Source organism: Nothoprocta perdicaria, unplaced genomic scaffold (genome assembly GCF_003342845.1).
Source record: "Nothoprocta perdicaria isolate Ctin4 unplaced genomic scaffold, notPer1 scaffold_215, whole genome shotgun sequence".
NCBI classification, from domain to species: domain Eukaryota; kingdom Metazoa; phylum Chordata; class Aves; order Tinamiformes; family Tinamidae; genus Nothoprocta; species Nothoprocta perdicaria.
The window spans coordinates 872855-891870 of record NW_020455371.1 but is presented as its reverse complement, the minus strand read 5'-3'; the positions used below and the strand labels follow the sequence as shown (position 1 = coordinate 891870).

The window sequence follows — 19016 nt, the reverse complement described above, 5'->3', positions numbered from 1 at the left end:
CGGCGGCCGTTAGGCAGAGGAGGGGGGCGCGCGGCGGCCGTTAGGCAGAGGAGGGGGGGAGCGCAGAGCCGCCGCCGCCTCCCCCTCCCTCCCCGCCGGCAGCGCGGGCGGCCTTACCGGGCGGCCAGCATGGCGCTCCCCGCCGCCGCCGCGCGGTCCTCCAGCACCATAGAGGCGCGGCCGCGCTCTATGGCCCGCGGCGCCTCCCCGCCGCTGCCGCCCGCCCCGCGTGCCGCCTGCGGCCGCCTCGCCCCGTAGGCGGGCGGGACGCGGCGCGGCTGCCCCGTCACTGCCGCCCGGAGCGGCTTCCTCGACGTGGCGCCCTGCACGAGCCGCCGCCGCGGCGGCCCTCAGCCGTTGGGCGAACCAACGGCCGCGCCACGCGGCCCGGGCCCTGCCTGCTGCGGGCATTATGTTTTATAATAAATATAAATAATATAAAAATAAATACTGTGGATTCCACCCCCCCCTTTTTTTTTCATGTTAGTTTGTTTTCACTTCCACTGAATTCCGAGGGGAAACGGGCTTAGCAACACCTGGGCACTTGCCAGCCTCCCTTCCCTTAACAGGAGGGGCAAAAGAAAGGAAGCAGGGCAGTGAATTCCAGCAGGTGCCCCTCAAATTCGTTTTCAAACTGCCCTTCCCATCCCAGCGGACACGATCCAGAAATGCCTGTGTAAACGCGTCCTCAGAAAATGTTCTCTCCTCCCTTCACACGTCTCTTGGTGGCACTGTTACAGAATGTAATCGAGAAAATGTGTATTTGCTCGGCCAGCACCAGAAGCATAGGCCAGGAGAGCACTTTCTTTGGATTCATGCAGTTTCCGTGCAGGAAGCATCAACAAGTGTCATTCAGTCAGAAACATTTACATTGTGAACTGGAAGGCAAAAGTTAACCCGGGAGCAGAGGGGCCCATCGGGCCCAAGGCAGCTCCGTCCCCTCACAGACCATGGACGTTACAGGGTGGTCATTCTGGGAGAACTCATCGGAAGCCACTTGAACATCCCAGGGCAGCCTGTACGTAGACAGACAGGCAGAGCCCACGGCTTTCACCTGGTTCTCATTTCTGTGGTTCTCCCTGGTAATTTAAGTTTACCAGCAAAATGGTGCCCGCAGGAGGTACACGTTAGCAAATGAAATTAAGTTTTAAGCACATTGGTAGAGATGTGCAAAAGACAACACTGAGATTCTACAAGAATATGAGAAGATACATTCTAGCAAATTGTGCAAGTGTGTAATTTATCTGTAGTCATTATTTTAAAAAGTAATGCCTTTTTTTAATATTTTTTTTCTAATCAGACTAAAGTAGGGCCATGTAAATTAAAATCCAGTATTATCTTTTTCATATGAAATTTGTGATAACCTTAAAGAGAATACAGTTCTGTGTCTTATACACTGAGCATAATCCACCCAGAACCGACTCTTGCTACCAGCATTTTTTTTCTGTCATATATGTTGAATAGCAGTTATCCACTAGTTCATGACTGTGTAAGGTGCCACGGCTGATGCTGGAGGATGGTCCTGGGTTGTGGAGGAGTTGCGGGGAGGGAGAAGAGAGAATTGTGCCATATTTTAGGGAAGGTTCCTCATTGCTACTTAAAACAACTGTAATCCCAAACTTTGTCCCCAGCTACAGCCCCTGTATGTGCCACCCCATGCACAATCATGTAACTTTTACTACTTAATGCTCTCTCTCCACATCTCTGCAGAGAGAAAAATAAAATAATAATAATAAAGAAAGAGTTTGAAAGAGCTATTTCAATGCTTCTAGCTCCTCTGGTTTTGCAAGGAAAAAAAAAAAAAAAAAGGAAAACGAAATCTGGTGTAGGTGGATGCTGAAGAATCAGAAACCAAGATACCATGAAAAGAATCACCCTCAGACAGAGCAGACAGCTGTGACAAATGATCAGATTGTGACTGTGGCCTAGAAATCCCCGCTCGTTCAGAAGGAAAATTCATATTCCTCACGTTTCCCGTTGAAGTCTGAACCCAAGAATGGCAATTTAAGTACGTTACAGAATCAGAAGCAAAGGTACTAACTACTGTAGCCAGTCCATAAGGATATAAAATTAAGGCCTATTTTTGATTTTTCCAAATTTTTTTCTATGATTTTTTTAGCCCTTATTATAAGCAGGCATGATGTTGATGATTTGTGGGTGCAATCAGACTATAAGGTGTATTTATCCCAAAGTTATCAAATTACATAATTTCAAATGACTGTCCAGGCCACAGCCATGGCCATGTGTGGCCTAAAATAGGTCTTCAAAGGCAGTAATGAAAAATGTTGGACCTTTTATTTTCAGTAAATGAAAATACATAGTTTTATTATATGAAACTGTTAATTTGGGCCCAGATTCTGAAGTGCTAGTGCCGTACTTACCATTTTGATAGAAACACCTTTCTGTGCAGTTCAGTGTCAATAAAATACGTTATTGCAAGTTGTTTGAAAAAAAATATGGCAGTGACTGGATCTCATAAATATCACAGTTAGTTGTGAATACTGGACAAAAATGATTCTATTGAGAATGCAAATAAAATCCTGAATGTTTTCCAAAGAACAGTGGTGTTTGGAAATAAAAATAAGAGGTCAACATTTAATGTTAACTGAATATGCATTTTCTATATTTTGCTGCAGTGATTTGAGAAAATATATCATTTGGACATATAATTTGGACTGAAATACCGGTTAAATTGAATGGCTTGAAAGCCATTTAATACTATACTCAAAAATTATTAACTTGCTGCATTTTAATGTGGAATGAGAAGTTCTTGTTCTTCCCTCTTTTATGCAATATAAACAGCACTTCTGAGGCATGACAGAGGCATTCATACAGGAATTCAAGGAATCTCCCTTGCAAAGGAGGAAACCCAAGAATAAAATACCACAAGTCAAGGAGAGTGTGATGAGTTCAACACCGGAGAAGCTGGTCCCCACTTGGAGTATTTTTCCTCCTCCTCCAAAATAAGAGGAAATTCAGGCAAGTAGGTGCAAATGAAAATAGTTACCAACACAAGTATCCAACCGAGTGTCTGAACAGCTTGTTGAGAGGCATCCCTGTGAAGGGATCCTGAGGAACGAGAGTGTCTACAGGCGGCAGCTCCGGCCCGGACACTACCTCAGCCTCTGGAGGGGTGTGGGGAAAACACACCCCATTAAGACACATAGTGTTCTCTATGCGTTGATTAACAACACAGCCTCTCGCAGCACTTCCTTTAAGTGCTGCTTTCTTTTTCTCGCTTGGTTTGAGAAAATATTTCCTGGTGCCTCGCTGAGAAGATTTACAAAGGGCATAAATGAGAATGAGAGGAAAATGTGTACCATCTTTTCAGATAATTGTAACCATTCTGCCTGTGATTCTAACATGAGAAGCAAGAACTAATCCAGAATTGAGTGCAAATGTTATTATAATAGCTTATTTCAGCATTGGTTTACTTCAAATGCATATACTAATGAATTTCCAGCGTAATTGGAAAAAAAAAGCTTGATCCTTGTCAGAACAGTTGCTCCTTCTTATTTTCTCTAGGAACAGGGTAAATACATAGGCTGATGTTAAAATCCTATGGCTCCAATGTTAAAATTGTTAAAATCCTATGGCTCCAATGTTAAATAGGCTCCAATGTTATTATAAAGGTCATTAGAAATTTCATTACTAACTCAGCTTGATCAAGATCACATGAAACATTCTCAAAAATAAACAGAGCTGAGACACAAAGAACTGCAACACCCACCAATACAATTCATTTACAAATGGAGATCTTTAGGACCACTTTGTAAATAAATTCTTACCATTACATGGAAAAAATGTATATTTACATATAGTCAAATAATTGTACCATAGGTTATGAGGTGTAGGGAAATAATGTATATTTACATATAGCCAAACAACTGTAGTATAGGTTATGAGGTCTAGGTGTCTTAAATACCTGATTTTTAATTTCACTTTTGTTTCTTTTTTCTTCTCTGTATTTCATGTGGGTCCATGAAAACATTTTTGATACTTTTGGGTTTTAAAAAATATTTTTTCTTCTCCCCTGTGAATTTGAAAGCTAACTCAAATGCACCATATTCACAGGGGTAACAGGGTATCAACATATTTTTTGAGCAAGTTGAAGCAGGACTCTCAATAAACATTTGAGGTAGAAAAAGTCTTTTGCTGAAACCACAACTTCTAAAATCATATGACTTCTCTGACTTGAGAACGAAAGTAACCGTGCACTTTCTGCTATTACCCAACAGTAGATTTTCTGATACATGACTTCCTCATTGTTAAATGGATACCAACAAGAAAAAATAGTTGACATAACAGACACTTTGAAGCCTTTCTATAAGATAGTAAAACAGCAAGATAGAACTACATGTTTGGGATCTCAGTCAAGTTATTCTGAGGAGTTGTGTTTGGTAATCCAGGTTTTGTTTGGTAATCCAGGTTTTAAGGGCTTTTACAACAGTAACCTGACTTAGAGTTTTCTTACACCCCAAATCTCTTTTTAAAAAAAAATCAGTTTAAGCTGAATGTGAAATAAATGTCTCCTTTTAAAATCTAAGAATGGACGTGGTAGTTGCAAAGTTCAAGGGCCATCAGAAGGGAAAAGAAAACCATGCCTATACAAAACGTTCCTACACTTTCACCAGGTGGCCTAGCTAACAGGCCTACAGACAGACATCCACAGTCACGTAGCCCAGGATCCGTTTCTCATCCCGTTGCCCACGTCCACATGCCTGTAGGTCGTGCTTAAGGAAGCACAGCCTTGCGCACAAGCATTCCTGCGGCACAAGGACATTCCTGCTTGCCTGCCTCCATGGCAGGCCGCCCTTGGCTGTATCTCTTGCTGCTGTCCCCTGCACCTCCTCCAGGACAACCCCTTCTTCCCCAAGTTCAGTAACCCAGGGCAGTTACTGTGCTTGCAAAGGAGTTTCCCATCAGACTGAGAAGCGCTCTGAGCCCAAAGCAAAAATTTGTTCTTGTATTTTGAACCTCCCTGGCCATATAAATATTTATTTGCCTTTCCTTCTATATACTAAGCAACTGTAGCCTGGAGATTAGAAGTGAAACCTGCACCCTAGAAACCGCATGCAGGAAGCAAGGACGGCACAGACCCAGAGACAAAGCAGAACCCAGCAGGAAGCAACCCAGAGTAACCCGAGCCCCTTCCAGCCGCATTAGGAGAGTGCACTCTGCACCATGAACGTGCCAACGAGATGACCATCACGTGCATCATCTGCCCGACGCTCATATCATCATCATCACGCTGCCCCAGCCACCCCCAGCACCTGAGATGGCGCCACCGATGTGACGCGCATGCTCACACAGATAAGGAAATGTATCAGGAGAGTAATATCCAAGGAGACTAACTGATGGGGATCTCACAGGTAGTGCTGTACACAACAGGCCGGGCCCCATGCCCAAGGCAAGGCCCGCGGGCGCGCGCGCCCGGTGAGGGGCTGGCAGGCCCGGCACCACCCGGCGGCCCATGGCGGAGGGCCCCAGCCCAGCGCCCGGGGCTCCGCACACGGTGGCACGACAAAATGACCCCCATCCGTGTGCAGCGTGCCCCAGTGCCCTTCGCCTGAGGCTTGGCGAGGCAGTTCATGAAACAGGCCTGCAAAGGAGTTGGCAATTGTGGCTCCCAGTCCTGTCTGTGAATTGTACTGTGGAAAAAACATTTTAATTCCATCTTACCACTTTTGCAGTCAGGCCCTTTCTCCCAGCTGGGCACCTTTTAAGCTAAACTTTTTATTATTATTTTATTTAATTAAGGGAAGCTTAGCTGCTTGTGTGGGAGAGCTCAGACCGCCTGTGGGGATTCGTGCTCCTGTGTGATGAGCACAGGGCTGCTAAGAGCACAGATATGCTACAGATAGGCACAGTGCAGTCCACATGCAGCTGCACGGGTGACACTGGATGACACTGGGTTGCTTGTCACTAGTGCAGGGGACTGCAGGTCACTAAGCTGCCTGAAGCCTCCCCCGGTGACCAAGGCGTACACTTGGGCAAGGCAGAGGGCCGGATCTATCCGCAGGGGGTGCTCCCTGTGACATTCCCTGACACGTCAAGCGGGAACAAAGGCCTTTCCTTTTCTCCTTTCCCCCATTCAGCGCGGATCTATAGCGCCGGTTCAGCCGCGGCCGCACAGCTAAGATGGCGCCGGGGCGCGGGCGCGCGCACGTGGGGCCGGCGGCGGGGGCGGCGGCGGGGGCGGCGAGGGCGCCTGCAGCGCCGCGCGGCACCGCCAGGGGGCGCCGCAGCGCGGCGCGGCGGGGGGCGGCGGGTCACGCGACACCCCCGCGCCAGCTGTTGTTGCTGGCAGGCTGAGGTCAGGCTGCGCCGAGGGGCGCTCTCATTGGCTGAGGGCGAGCGCCGCGGGCACTCCCATTGGCTTGCGGCCGAGCAGAGGCGGGGCGAGGACGTCTATAAAGAAGGCGGCGCGGCGGCCGCCGGTCACAGTTGGCGTTGAGGGCACCGCGCAGTAGAGTGAGGGATCGCCGACCTTCCAGCGCCGCCGGGACATGCTCGCAGCCTGACTGACCGCCCGGGACACGAATGAAGAAGCAGCTGCTCCTCCTGTTCACACACCGGGGACTCGTCAGCCGAGGGGGTCGCAGGGGGAAGCGCCGTCGAAAATGGCTTCGTTCCGCATCCGCGCCGCGCGGCCTGAGGATTGCCCCGACCTGCTGCGACTGATCAAGGTGGGCGTTGGGGGGGAGGGAGCGGCCGTTGGGCGCGGCGGTTGGGGGCGTCGTTCGGGGGGGGGGGGGGGGGGGGGGGGGGGGGGTGGGAGGGAGGGAGAGGGGAGGAGGAAGCGGGAGCACCTCAGCCCTTGCGTGCCATGAGCACAAACAAGCTCTTGCGCAAGGCTGCGGGCCGGCCTGCTCACACGCCGCTCTCTTCCAGGAACTAGCCAAGTACGAGGACATGGAGGACCAGGTGGTGTTAACCGAGAAAGGTACAGGCGCCACAGCTGCTCGCCGGGGTCGCAGCCCGCTGTGATGGGGCCCGCGGCCCCGGTGACAACTTGTTCTGCTTTTCCAGAGCTGCTCGAGGATGGCTTTGGCGAGCACCCGTTCTACCACTGTCTTGTTGCGGAAGTGCCCAAAGAGCAGTGGTCGTCTGAAGGTGAGGCCTTGTGCTGCTTTGTTTTGCTGCAGGATACGCAGGAGGTGCCTTGTGCTTAAGGTTGTCAGTTGTGCATAAGGTCCCGCCAGTGAACTGGGGCAGGAGAACTAGGTTAACTGTTAAAGTTGGAGTAATGTGCAATGATGTGCAGATGTGGGAAGGTCAGGAGTAATGTAATGTGCTTTAATTCCAGTTAATTAAATGGCTTTTCTTGTTTGACCCTAACTTACCTTATGTAATCCTGTTGAATCACATTTTTTCTTTAATTTGTCCCCAATCTTCAGGTTACAGTCTCTAGCTTCGCCATGTACATGGCCCTTCTGTGTACATGGATGAGCGGGGAGGTAACTAAAAGATCCGTTACACAATAAAGTAGATGATCATAATATGAGGTAAGGTCTACAGGGACAAGTGTTACTCCCAAACCTTTACCAAGAACGTATTCGATAAGAAATTAGTATGCACACTTCTCCTACAGTCTGTGCAGAGTAGTGCAACAGATACAGAGAGTTCTAATTTTCAAGACTTAGAAGCAAGCTGCTGCGGGGAGAGTTGGTTTTGCCTTCTGTTTTGAGCAATAGAAGTTGTGCTTGAAGCAGCAGCTTTCCTTACTCAAAGCAGACAAGTCTTCTGGTGCTAGAGACAGAGAAGGACATGAAGCTGTCAGTGGAAACAAAGGGCTGAAATGTTGCTGTAAATGTGGTCAGGGAGCCTACCTTGTTCAGGCAGTAATTGCTGAGGAACCTAAAGATCAGTGCTCTTTTTTGCTTGCTAAGGGAGCGATCCAGATTGTGAACTCTTGTATGAAATATGACTTGCATTCCAGAATGGAAATACTGATAAATTGGTAGGATGTTTGTAGAAGGAAGCCTTTTATGCTCCATACTTAGTGTAACACTGCTCATGAGGACTTCAGGGTATGAAGAGGGCCTTCTTGGTGCTGTTAGGTTGATAAAGCTTTGTCAGAGCTCATGTTGAGTTGTGTGTGTGTGTGTGTGTGTTTGCGAACTTCACTTTTAATTCTAACCTGCTAGTGAACAGCTGCATGTTACAGAAAGAGAGACCCTATATTTAATCCTGCATGTAAGACTTGAATTAATATTTTGTCTTTTAAATTCAGGCTAACTAAAGTGACACCCTTTGTTTCAGAACACAACGTTGTGGGCTTTGCCATGTACTATTTCACTTATGATCCATGGATTGGGAAACTGCTGTACCTTGAAGATTTCTATGTGATGGCAGAATACAGAGGTAGGTTTTATGGCAGTAGATAAAAGTAATTACAGGACTTGTCTAAAACTGAAGCTTACTCTCCTTTTTTGTTTCCTTTTAGGGCTTGGCATTGGGTCAGAAATTCTGAAGAACCTGAGTCAGGTATGTTTGTGTGATAAGACTAAAAGCAGACGTGAGCATAAAAGCTTCTCCTTAACTAGTACACTGAATTAAAGGAGATGATAGGACACTAGATACAGCCTCAGACTTTCTCTAGATTGTGTTGAGCAGCAACACTACTGAAGTGATGAGTGGTGTAAAAGCCCTTGACTGCACGCAGCTGGTTGCTGAGCAGCCCCACCGACGTGCAGCAGGAGGGTGAGGATTTGTGTTGCATTGGTGCAGGTGGCTGTCAAGTGCCGCTGCAGCAGCATGCACTTCCTTGTGGCCGAGTGGAACGAGCCCTCCATCAGCTTCTACAAGAGGAGAGGCGCCTCCGATCTGTCCACCGAGGAGGGCTGGCGGCTCTTCAAAATCGACAAGGAGTATCTCGTGAAGATGGCGACGGAAGAGTGAGAGGTTCCAGCAACGCAGTCCCTCCTGTGAATATCCCTGCTCTCTACGAATAAACTCCCTCTTGCTTTCTGTGCACAGATTGTAGTGGAATAAAGTAGCATGGGTGCTAATAATGAAAACGCTTTGCGGTTGGTAGAGTAATTGGTACTGTGGTCTGGAACCGAGGTGTCTGTCAAGTTGACAATGTGCTTGTATACATCCTTAACCAGTGTGGGCTTGTTAGCTTTGAAATGTATATGGAAACTTCATTCTTGTGAGTGTCATTCAAATGTGTACAATGTACACACTGGTAGGGTTTGTTTTAAGTATTTTCCTTTTATAAAAATAAATGTGTTTTCACTTCATGGCAGTAGTTTTGACTTTTGATTTTCATGTAGCTGCTTTCAGAAAGTTGGTACCTAAGGCCATAAGCCTAGTATTCCCCCGGCATGTCCTTCAGAAGCAAAGGGCTGTTTATCACTGTTTCCTAGAGCTGGTCCAGAGCTGCACGCCCTGGAGCTGAGCTCCCTCCTGCACCTCTCCCTGGGCTCCTGGGCTGGCTCCAGCTCTGCAGAGCACTGGGGCAGGGTGGGTGCCCCTCAGCAGGCTCTGCAGGGCTGCTATGCTCTGCTGCCTAGAGGAGGCCCCTGGGAAAGGAGCTGCTGTGGCTTCAAGATTGACCTCTGAGGAGCCTTGAGGGAGAGGCAGGAGCTTGAAGCAGGGAGAAGATTCCCAGGAACTATCAGGATCTTACAGCTAGTGCCCGGGAATAAGAAATAGAGGAAGGCTGGACAAAAGCAGGAGGTGCAGTGAATGTCGGTACTGTTGTCTGGGTGAGGGTGCTGGCTTGCACCTGGCTTCTGTCCCAGCTCGTGCTGCTCTCCCAGGTGAGGTTGTGTCTCCAGGCAGGTGCCTGGGCTTGTGCAGCAGGATGGCATGTGCTGCACACAGGAGGAGCTGGGGCTCGCACCCCTCCTGCCCCCAGCTGCGTTTCCCAGCGGGCAGGAGCCACGGTGCTGTGGGAGCAGGGCAGTTCCTCAGGGAAGCCACGTGCACCTGCAACCCAATGGGCTCAAGAAGGTGAGGCTGAGCCCTGCTGCTGGGCTCGGGCTCAAGAAGGTGAGGCTGAGCCCAGCTGCTGGGCTGTATGTTACTGAGCCTGCTGCCTGTACCGGCAGGATGAGCTGCCTTCCAGCACCTTTCCCTGCTGTCCGTGGCACTGACCTGCCCTGGGGTGGGAGCTTTGGCAGTGCGGGATGCACCTCCACGCAGCTACCGTGGTGGAGCGGGGCGAGCGCAGCAAGGCAGCCGTGCTGCTCACTGACGGGCAGGTCGGCTTCAGGGCCAATTGAAGCCAGCCCTTCTGGCACGGTGCATCAGGCCAGAAGGCGATTACTAGCAGAGCAGATTAAGGATGTTTTTATTTTCAAATTAACAGTTCATTAGATATCTAGGCCATAACTTACTCAAGCCTGAGACTGCTGGAGCACAATGAAGCTATCGCTGCTGCGTGATTGAATGGAACAAGCTAATTAGGCATTATAATTAGGAAAGTAAACAACTTAGTCAAATATTCAATCAGTTAAAAGTGCTTAGCCTGTCTTGTTCATCTGCTTCTGCCAATGCAGTTTACCATTACATTTATGTTTAATGAATGCTGCTGAAGCGCAAAGTTTCTCAAGGAACCTCCTAAAACAAATTTAGCCGTTATATGGACAGACCCCTCCAGCCATCTGTGCTCATTCTGAGCCCTTACACATGGAAGTAAAGACGACTGCTAACCTTTCAGACATGTGACTTGCACTGGCGTCCTGCTAAGCACAAGGGTTTTTAAAAACAACAGAAATATTGTCATGGCTATGACAACAAACTCTTCAACGGGGGGACGTGACCATGACACACGGATCAAGACAAAAACAGTCTTCACTTCCTTTAGTAAGTGAGAGGCTCTTTTCTTGAGAGACTTGCTCAAAATTAGCTGAAATGAGTGGGGTACCAGAGCGATGCTGTGCGTGTGATGAAGACTCCCAGCTGAGCGGTTTGTAGCTGCTTCGACACAGGGCCCGTGCGGCGGGGCTGGCGGAAGGGTCCTTCAGCTCCAGCATGGATCCTGACCACACGGCAAGGCCGTGCGCTGCTGGGCAAGCCAAGCCTGAGCAGGTCAGCGCCGTGAGGCCAGAGAGAAACGTTATTTGCTGGCTAGACTTCCTTGCCCTTCCTCATACGGGCATAAGCAAGAGCAGCCTAAGTAGGGTTCAGCAACACCAGCATACCCGGGGCTTGCTGGCGATGCAGTGACCCTGGTGCTCACGCTCAACCAGTGCAGTTGTTGATGGAAACTTTGTGTTTCCACCACAAAATCAGTCCTGAGATAACCAGCTATGCAGTACGCGCATCAGGCAGTGGCCCATTTGGGACAAGCTCTCCCCTCCACCAGCTTTGGAGCCCTTGTCCACCTCACATCATGCCCACGCAGCCGAGGGGCCACAGCCTCCAGCGTGGTGATGGCCAGGGACCGGTGCGAGGGCTGGCAAGCCGGGAGGTGACCGAGGTGCAAGGCTTGCAGCGTGGCAAACACAGAAGGAGCCCCGGGCTGCACACGCTGCGCTCTCCCACTTCATCGGCTCTGCTCAGCACCGCCTGCATGTGCCCGGGCCGGAGCTGGAACCGGCCCTTGCGACGGAGCCGAGGGCGTCTGCAGGGAGGCGCAACCATCCCCCTCGCCGTGCTCGCAGCCTCGCCGCCAGGGAGGCCTCCCTGCCATCCAGGCCTTTCCGGGCTCATTGCCCTCCAGGAGGCGGTGGCCTGGAGCAGGGCTGGCGTGCGGCCGGAGGCAGCGGAGACACTCGGAGAGGACGGGCTCTGCGCCCCCAATCCTGCTGCTGCTTCCCGGCTCCCATGCAGCAACTGCACCCATAGCAGCAGCCTAGGAGGTTGTGGGTTTTTTTTCCCCCCATCATAATCTGAGTCAAAACACGAAATAAGAGCAGAACACACCCATCCTCCCGCCCCCCTTTGCTTTAAAGAGCCTTTGCTCTCAACGGCATGCAAAGGTCAGCGCAAGCCCTCCCAGAAACGCGGGGTTTTCAGTGAATTCACACGCACTGAGTTTCGCCCCGGGAACGTTGCCAGGCTGGAGCCTGGCCAGTTAAAGGCCGTGGTGTCGCTGTCGCGGCGGCCGGGAAGACACCGGCCGCGCCGGGGGCCGGAGCTCAGGACGCGGCTGTGTGACCCCATGCGGCACAGCGCGGCTGCCCCGGAGCGGGCAGCGAGGACGGAAACAGGAGGGCAGCCGGCAAGAAGGAACAGCGAAACACTGAGGGGAGCGTGAAAGGCCGCGAAGCCGGACGCAGACACGCAGGGCCCCGCGTGTCTTCCCCCGCCACCACTCGTTCCGTGACACCTTTCCACGCGCGGCTTGTATCCGGCCTTCGGCCGGCGCCACCGCGCAGCACGAGGCCGCTAGCGCTCACCCTGTACTGGGACCACGACCAGGGGCCATGGGTCGAGCCCAGCGAAGGACGACCCGACAGGCCCAGCACGGGGAAGGGGCGCAGGGAGGCGGTGCAGGGCAGGGCTCCGGCTCTGGGGTGGGAATGTGGCACCAGCGAGGCTGGGCGGGAGCCTGACCGGCCTCGGGCTGCGGGAGCCTCCCCGCGCGCCCCGGAGCGGGAGCGGAGCCTGGTGCTGGCATCAAGCCCGGCCCTCCACCCGGCCCCGCGGGAGCAACAGCAGAAAGCAAAGCAGCCCCACGGCAGCTCCGGTTCCGTTTCGTGGATTTAGCGAGGCCAAAGCAAAGCAGGAAGGGCCGCAGGAGGTGAGGAGGCAACGCGAACGCCCGGCTGCAGGAGCTCCTCGGGACGCCACAGTTTTATTTGCATTTGGGCCTCTGCGTATTTCCATCGTTCACAAAGCAGGTGCAAAGCGACTGGGCTCAAGGAAAAAGGCATCTCTGTTTTCTTTAGCTCTGTTTTCTCTTTTTCTCCCCACAGAAACAGGCTAAAAAGAGCACTCTTTATTGGATGAAAACAGCAAAACTGGGCTTTGCAGCACAGCGTTACAGCCTCGCGTCTCTGAATCTCCTCCCAGAAGGTCACCATGTGCCAGGGGGAAGTGAAAGCCCCACTAAAACCCTACTCCACCCATGGCAAAAAAAGAAAAAAAGAAAAAGACAACAGATGCGAGATACTGGCTTTCCACGTGTGTTTCCAAGTTGCGATGCCTTCAGTGTTTTCAAAAGGGGCTGGTAGAAACGCAGGGCGAGATCTGTCAAAGTGACAACTGTACTTTGGCATCTGGCTACCATCTGCAAAGGTACCTTTGAACCATCGTCCTCTGATGACTCTTACCACAATCGAACATCTGAACGTCTGCAAGGACGCCCAGAACTTTCCCACTTGAACTGCGCCCATAACCGGCTCGGGAGCAACGCTACCTCGCTTCGGTGCGATGGGGAAGAACAAAAGGACTCGCAGTTTTCTAGACTTTTCCAGTCAATTTAGTACTGTAGAATTTCATACTTCCCCCACCAGCCAACCTCCCCCCATGGGCTACCACGGATTTACAGGAGCATTTCCCACCACACAGCCTGAGTATGTTTCTGCTGAAGTGCAGGCTCACGCGCCGTTTATCTTTTGCTCCCGAGCTTTTATGCTTCATTATGAACATGATGAACATGGTAGCACTGAGCCTGAATAGAGCACATATGGAAGAATATATTATAAAAATAGTTCACAATTTCCTTTTTTTTTTTTTTTTTAATACGTATTTGTTTTAAGAAGGTTTTTTGAAAGAGCGAGCTCTCTCCTTGCATGGTCATTGTATCCACAAGAGGAGATGCTCCAGGGGCCCCCCTGGACTTCCAGGGGACGGCATTTAGAGGTGGACTATCCAGCCAAACAGGGAATTGCTAGAGCATTTCAAAAGGCTTGAAATTTCTGTGTTTAAACTATTTGTTATTGTTTGATGGACCGACCTTAATGGGCACAGGCCTCACAGGTTGTGAGCAGATGAAGAACTTCTTTCCTGTGAGGGTGCCAGAGCCCTGGCACAGGCTGCTCAAGGAGGCTGTGGAGTCTCCTTCTCTGGAGATCTTCCAAACCCGCCTGGATGCCGCCCTGTGCCCCGTGCTCTGGGTGTCCCTGCTGGAGCAGGGGGTTGGACCAGATGGTCTCTAGAGGTCCCTTCCAACCTCAACCATTCTGGGATTCTGTGAGGGAAAACAATTGCCAATGCAGCTCACACGAATCCCCAAGCGCTGCACTGCTCCATCCCAAGCGGAGCGCCGTGCCGGGGAGCCCGCTGCCCCGTGCTGCTCCGGTGCCTCCCATGGGGCCGCCAACGTGGGTGGTAGGGCAGGACAGACTCTAAGTCTCCATCTCCCTATAGAGAGCAGCAGCTTTTCCCTTGGGGCGGGAAGGCTGCAGCCTCAGGGAAGTGGCGCCGGCCATGGCCCAGCCGGAGTCCAGTGGGATTCCAGTGGGATTCCAGTGCTGCTGCCGGGAGCTTTGCCCAGGGCCCTGTCCAGTGGCAGCGAGGAAGCCCGGGAAGCCAGCAGGGTGGCTCTCACAGCCTCTTTCCTTGACATTTTGCTTTTAAAAGCCAAAACACTTCCCACCCGCACACCCCGTGGCCCGGGAGGGATTAGGTTCTTCCCGGGGCACCCGTGCCCATGCTCCTCTTCAGCACGGGCTGTTCTATTGCTCTGCCTGCACACGGCTGTACTCGGTCAGGTGTGTTTCCGAACAAGTTTTTCTGCTGTTGTTTTTCTGTTGTGGTTCTTTTTTCCTGACTAAGCACAGGACGGCACAGGTCCAAGGTCCCCTTAGTGCACCAGCACGACAGCAAGAAGGGCAAGGGAGGGGAAGGGGAGGACAAACCTTTATTTCCTGCTCTCAAAGCGGGTGTTGAGCCCTTGGGTTTGAAGAAGTGATGGTCCTCATGCCTTGGGTTTGAAGAAGTGATAGGCAGGCGACTGCACACGGCTGAGCACCTCTCCCTCGGCTCCGCTAACACGGCGTTCAAAACCCTTTTCCCACAGCAACACAGCTCGAACCTCACCGCTTTCCCAACTAACACGGTATCTGAGCGAGAAGGCGCAGAGGTAACTTGTGTGCAATCGTGAGGCCTTTTTTTGTTCTTCCCCCTGAAACAGCAAGAACACAGTCCTAATGACTGTATCCCAAGCAATACTGGGGAAAGTGCATTTAAAAAAAGCTGAGCCACATTTATATGCCACATAACTTATCCTAAGGATTTTATTCTTGCCGCAAGCAGCCGTACTGGTAGCAGCACACAGAGTAAGAGGTGCGAGGTAAGGAAGGCGGCCACCAGCAGTCGCTGCTGGCTCCCCCGGCGGCAGGACCGCTGCGCTCGCTGGCGTGGGTGGGTGCAGGGGCTGGATCCGACGGCACGAGCAGAAACACGGGAATCGCCACGCACGGAGCCAAAGGGCTATGGAGACACAGCCGAGACCCTTTCCTCAGGCAGGGCTGCCACACAGCCTGACGTGGAGCACCAGTGCGTCCCGCAACACCAGCTGCCTTTAAAGTACGTTGTGAATATTGTTATGCTGTGGGAGAGGCCCGGCCAGCAGTCGCTTTTTTGATTTGTTAGCATAAACATGTTTATCCTTTTTTTTCCCTTTTTTCCTTAAGGACAAATTAACTAAGCACGATGAATAAATCAATGATTATACCTCCATTCTAACGAGCCAACCAGCTCCTTTGTAGGGTAACGCAAGGGGCACTCCGTGAGATTTTTAAGGAGCTCCTATTCCTGTTTCCATGCAGAGCTGAATCGCGCGAGGAACTCGTGGCAGGTGCAGCGTGGTGCCCGCGTGAGAGCGCCGCGGCGGCTCCCCGGCCCTCGCGCCCTGCCCGCGCCAGGACGCTCGCCATTAAGCACAGAACAGGCCACCACGCAGCCCAATACGCGTCATGAATCAACACCCACGGCTTCAGACTTAACCCTTTCACGCGGGGCGCCCTTTGACATCCATTCCTACAGGGAAAGCCAAGCTAACCCGGGATTGCAAAACCGCCACCGCCGGCCTCCTCCGGAGAGCCCCAGGGGCCTGCGGCCTGTCACGTAGCACCGGGGAGAGGCTCCCATCGCTGCAGGCCCGGGGAAACCCAGACGGAGGCACTGTTATGGAATGGGGCACGCAGCAGGGCCCCACGGCGGGGTAAGAGCCCTGCGGCCCCGGGGGCTGTGCCAGGGCTGAGCTGCGGCCCCGAACCTGGAGGCTGTGCCCATGGGCCAAAGCCTTAGCGATGCGACTTAAAGGAAAAAAACAAATCAAAGCAAAAAAAATCAATTTGTTAAATAACAGCTGGCCGGGTGTTAAGGAAACGCTGTCTTGAAGACGGCAACGAAAGCCGGCGGCAGCTGTCACCCGTGGGAGGGAGTGCGAGGAAGCCATGAGGGAGGGATCCCGCTGGGCCGAGGGAGATGGACGCGGCCCCAAGGTGCCAGGAGAGGCGCCTCGGGAAGGGGCTGGCGAGCGCCATGGGGCCTGGGGGCCAGCGGGCGCGCGGCCAGGGCGGGAGGGCGAGAGCGGGCAGCCCCGCGTGGGGCCCGGCGGCCCGTGGCGCCCGGAGCGCTGCCCTTGCTGTGGCCATCCCGGCTTGCCGAAAACACCTCCGAAGCCGGGGAGGCCGGCAGGGGCACTCGGACCTCCCTGGGACAGCCTGTACGCAACCCGAGCTGCTCCCCTCCTGCTCTTCACCTCCACAAGGGAAAGAACCCCAGGGTACGGCACACCCCTGAGCACTGTCCCCCGAAACCGCTGCCCCACGGCTGCCACCGCTTTGGTCACGGCTGCTTATTCACATGCAGTGGTTATCGGCTTATTCACGGCAGCGACGCCCGGGCTCCGGAGGCCGAAACCGCGCTCGGAGGACGGCGTGTTCCTGGCACGCGCCGTCACCGGCACGTGTCGGCTCCGTGTCCCCGCGCGCCCGTGGCCGCGCGCTCCCGCTGCTCCGGGGCAGGCCCTGGCCCAAGGGCGGGCTGTCACCTCCTGCGTTCCCCAAATCACACAGCAAAGCCCCTGGGCAGACTTATGTAATCTATGGGGAGGGTTTAATCTATGGGGAGGGTAATCTATGGGGAGGTTTAAAAGAAAAAGAGCCGAAAAGCAGCTGTTTGAGGCGGGTAGCGTAAGGACGCGCTGCACACGTTTATGTATCATTTTTTTCCCACAAGCTCGGACTTTCTCCCCTGTACTGTTTGCTCCGTGAAAATCCTGCTGGGTCAGAATTGAGCTGCCACTTTCAGTGTCTGGGTGCGTTTTGCTCTGTGGTACAAGGATAGCTTGTCCTTGTCGCTCTCCGCCGAGGCAAAAGTACAGCCGCAGGTTGTTTGGCCCCGGGGTCGCGTCCTTGAAAGCGGCACCGGAGCTCCCGGCGCTCCGACGTGACGTGCGGCCCGTCCCCCTCCGCTCCGGGCGCGTCGGGGCCCGGGCGGGCACCGCGAGTGGGGCAGGCGCGCGCTGCCCCCGCGGAGCAGCCGGCACGGCCCATATTCCTGCTGTCCGATGGGACCGCAGACAAGCACCCAAGGGGAAAACACGGCTGCCTCGCGCCGCGCTAATCTCCCATCTAACCGCAGACGCAGAAAGGAGCCCTGTGTGGCTGGTGACTGCAGGCTGCAGTTTTTTCCAGCGTCTTTGCCTTGTTTACGGGGTGATGGGCCACATGGAGCCGCCAGCTTGTCCGGGCTGGCCAGTGAGGCACCGATCCAGGGCTGCTGCTTGGGTCCGGCAGGATAGGGGCCCACCTGGTGCTTTTCCTGGATCACATCGGTTCATACAGTTTGCAAATGATGCTTTTAAGACAGAAACTAAAAAGCAACCAAACAAAACCATACAAAACGTGGCAGCAAGGATAAACTGCTGCCCAGGAAAGGCAGAGATGGCCTCAGCCTGCTGCGCTGGCTGTCGAAACCCTCTTCCTTCCCTTCGTGCCCTGGTTGGCACGTTCCAAGCGGAGGCTGCCTCTGATTCACGGCGTGAGCCGGCGCCTACGGCAGCGCCGTGCGCACCGGGAAACAGCTCCCTCGGGTCTCCTCGTGGGAGGAAGTGAGTGTGCGGCCGGCGCCCGACACCAACCGCGTCAGCTCCTGCAGCCAGCACGGCAGCAGCGGGAAGGGCAGAGCCCCTTCCCTTCCTCTGGGGGTGCATACCAAATCTGTGCACTTCCGCAGGCAATTTTCACACAGCCGGAAAAAGGATGAGGGCCAAAATCTGGCACAAGGGCTGTCTCCGCAACTCCAGGCTCTGAACTGGTGCCTATCTCCGGCCATTCAGCCTCCGGCCAGGCCACTTGGGTTTAAAGCTCCATCCTAACCCCCAGAGTGAGAAAAGAAACCGGGGAGCTTTTCCCCAGCTTCCCAGGAAAGGCTTGGGGCTGGCACGGAGGGGCTGCACGGCTGCTTCTGTCCATGGCTGCCCTCCTTCCCCTTGTCTCACCCTGAGGCTGCCCTATCCAGGGTCCAGGCTCCTGGCTTCTCCGTGTCCTTCTCCAATGTCCAGGGCCCGCACGCTCCTGGCCTCTCCGTGCCCTCCTCCAATGCCACCTGCAGGCAGTTTTCAGTTCAAAGGAGCAGGAGCTTCTTCACAGCCTCAGCTGCTGCTCCCTGGAGTCGTAGGAAGGAACTTCAGCTCCGAACTGTGGATTTGGGGAGATTCGGATTCGTTCTTACCATGGGACAGAAAACACCAGCTTTAGAAAAGCTTCGGTGTGGCAAGAGCCTTCTCACAGCAATAGCTACAGGGGAAGAAATGACCTTCACCTGCTCAGCTCACTCTGTGACCCAGGCTGCCGATCTCGCGGCTCCCTTGAATCCCAGGCCGAGAGGGCGCCCTGGCCCCCACGACGCGCTCCTGGTCGCCCACGACCCTCTCCTGGCCCCCACAACCCGCTCCTGGCCCTCACGACCCGCTCCTGGTCACCCACGACCCGCTCCCTGGCCCCCACAACCCGCTCCTGGCCCCCACGACCTGCTCCTGGTCACCCATAACCCGCTCCCTGGCCCCCACAACCCGCTCCTGGCCCCCACGACCTGCTCCTGGCCCCCACGACCCGCTCCCTGGCCCCCACAACCCGCTCCCTGGCCCCCACGACCCGCTC

The 19016-nt window shown here is 53.4% G+C and overlaps 1 protein-coding gene across 1 annotated transcript; it reads left to right on the top strand.

The window, feature by feature from the left end:
• The first annotated feature begins 6465 nt into the window (after window positions 1–6465).
• On the top strand, window positions 6466–9194 carry SAT1 (spermidine/spermine N1-acetyltransferase 1). The gene is made up of 6 exons (XM_026038671.1): window positions 6466–6689; window positions 6895–6946; window positions 7033–7116; window positions 8266–8367; window positions 8450–8490; window positions 8734–9194. Exons 1-6 carry the CDS (start codon window positions 6624–6626, stop codon window positions 8902–8904), a joined length of 516 nt encoding a protein of 171 aa, XP_025894456.1. The 5' UTR covers window positions 6466–6623; the 3' UTR covers window positions 8905–9194.
• Window positions 9195–19016: the final 9822 nt, after the last annotated feature.

Coding starts and splice junctions, on each gene's coding strand:
- SAT1 (XM_026038671.1), top strand. CDS start 6,624: ATGGCTTCGTTCCGCATCCGCGCCGCGCGGCCTGAGGATTGCCCCGAC. Junction 6,690..6,894: donor ACCTGCTGCGACTGATCAAG/GTGGGCGTTGGG, acceptor GCTCTCTTCCAG/GAACTAGCCAAGTACGAGGA. Junction 7,117..8,265: donor AGAGCAGTGGTCGTCTGAAG/GTGAGGCCTTGT, acceptor CCTTTGTTTCAG/AACACAACGTTGTGGGCTTT.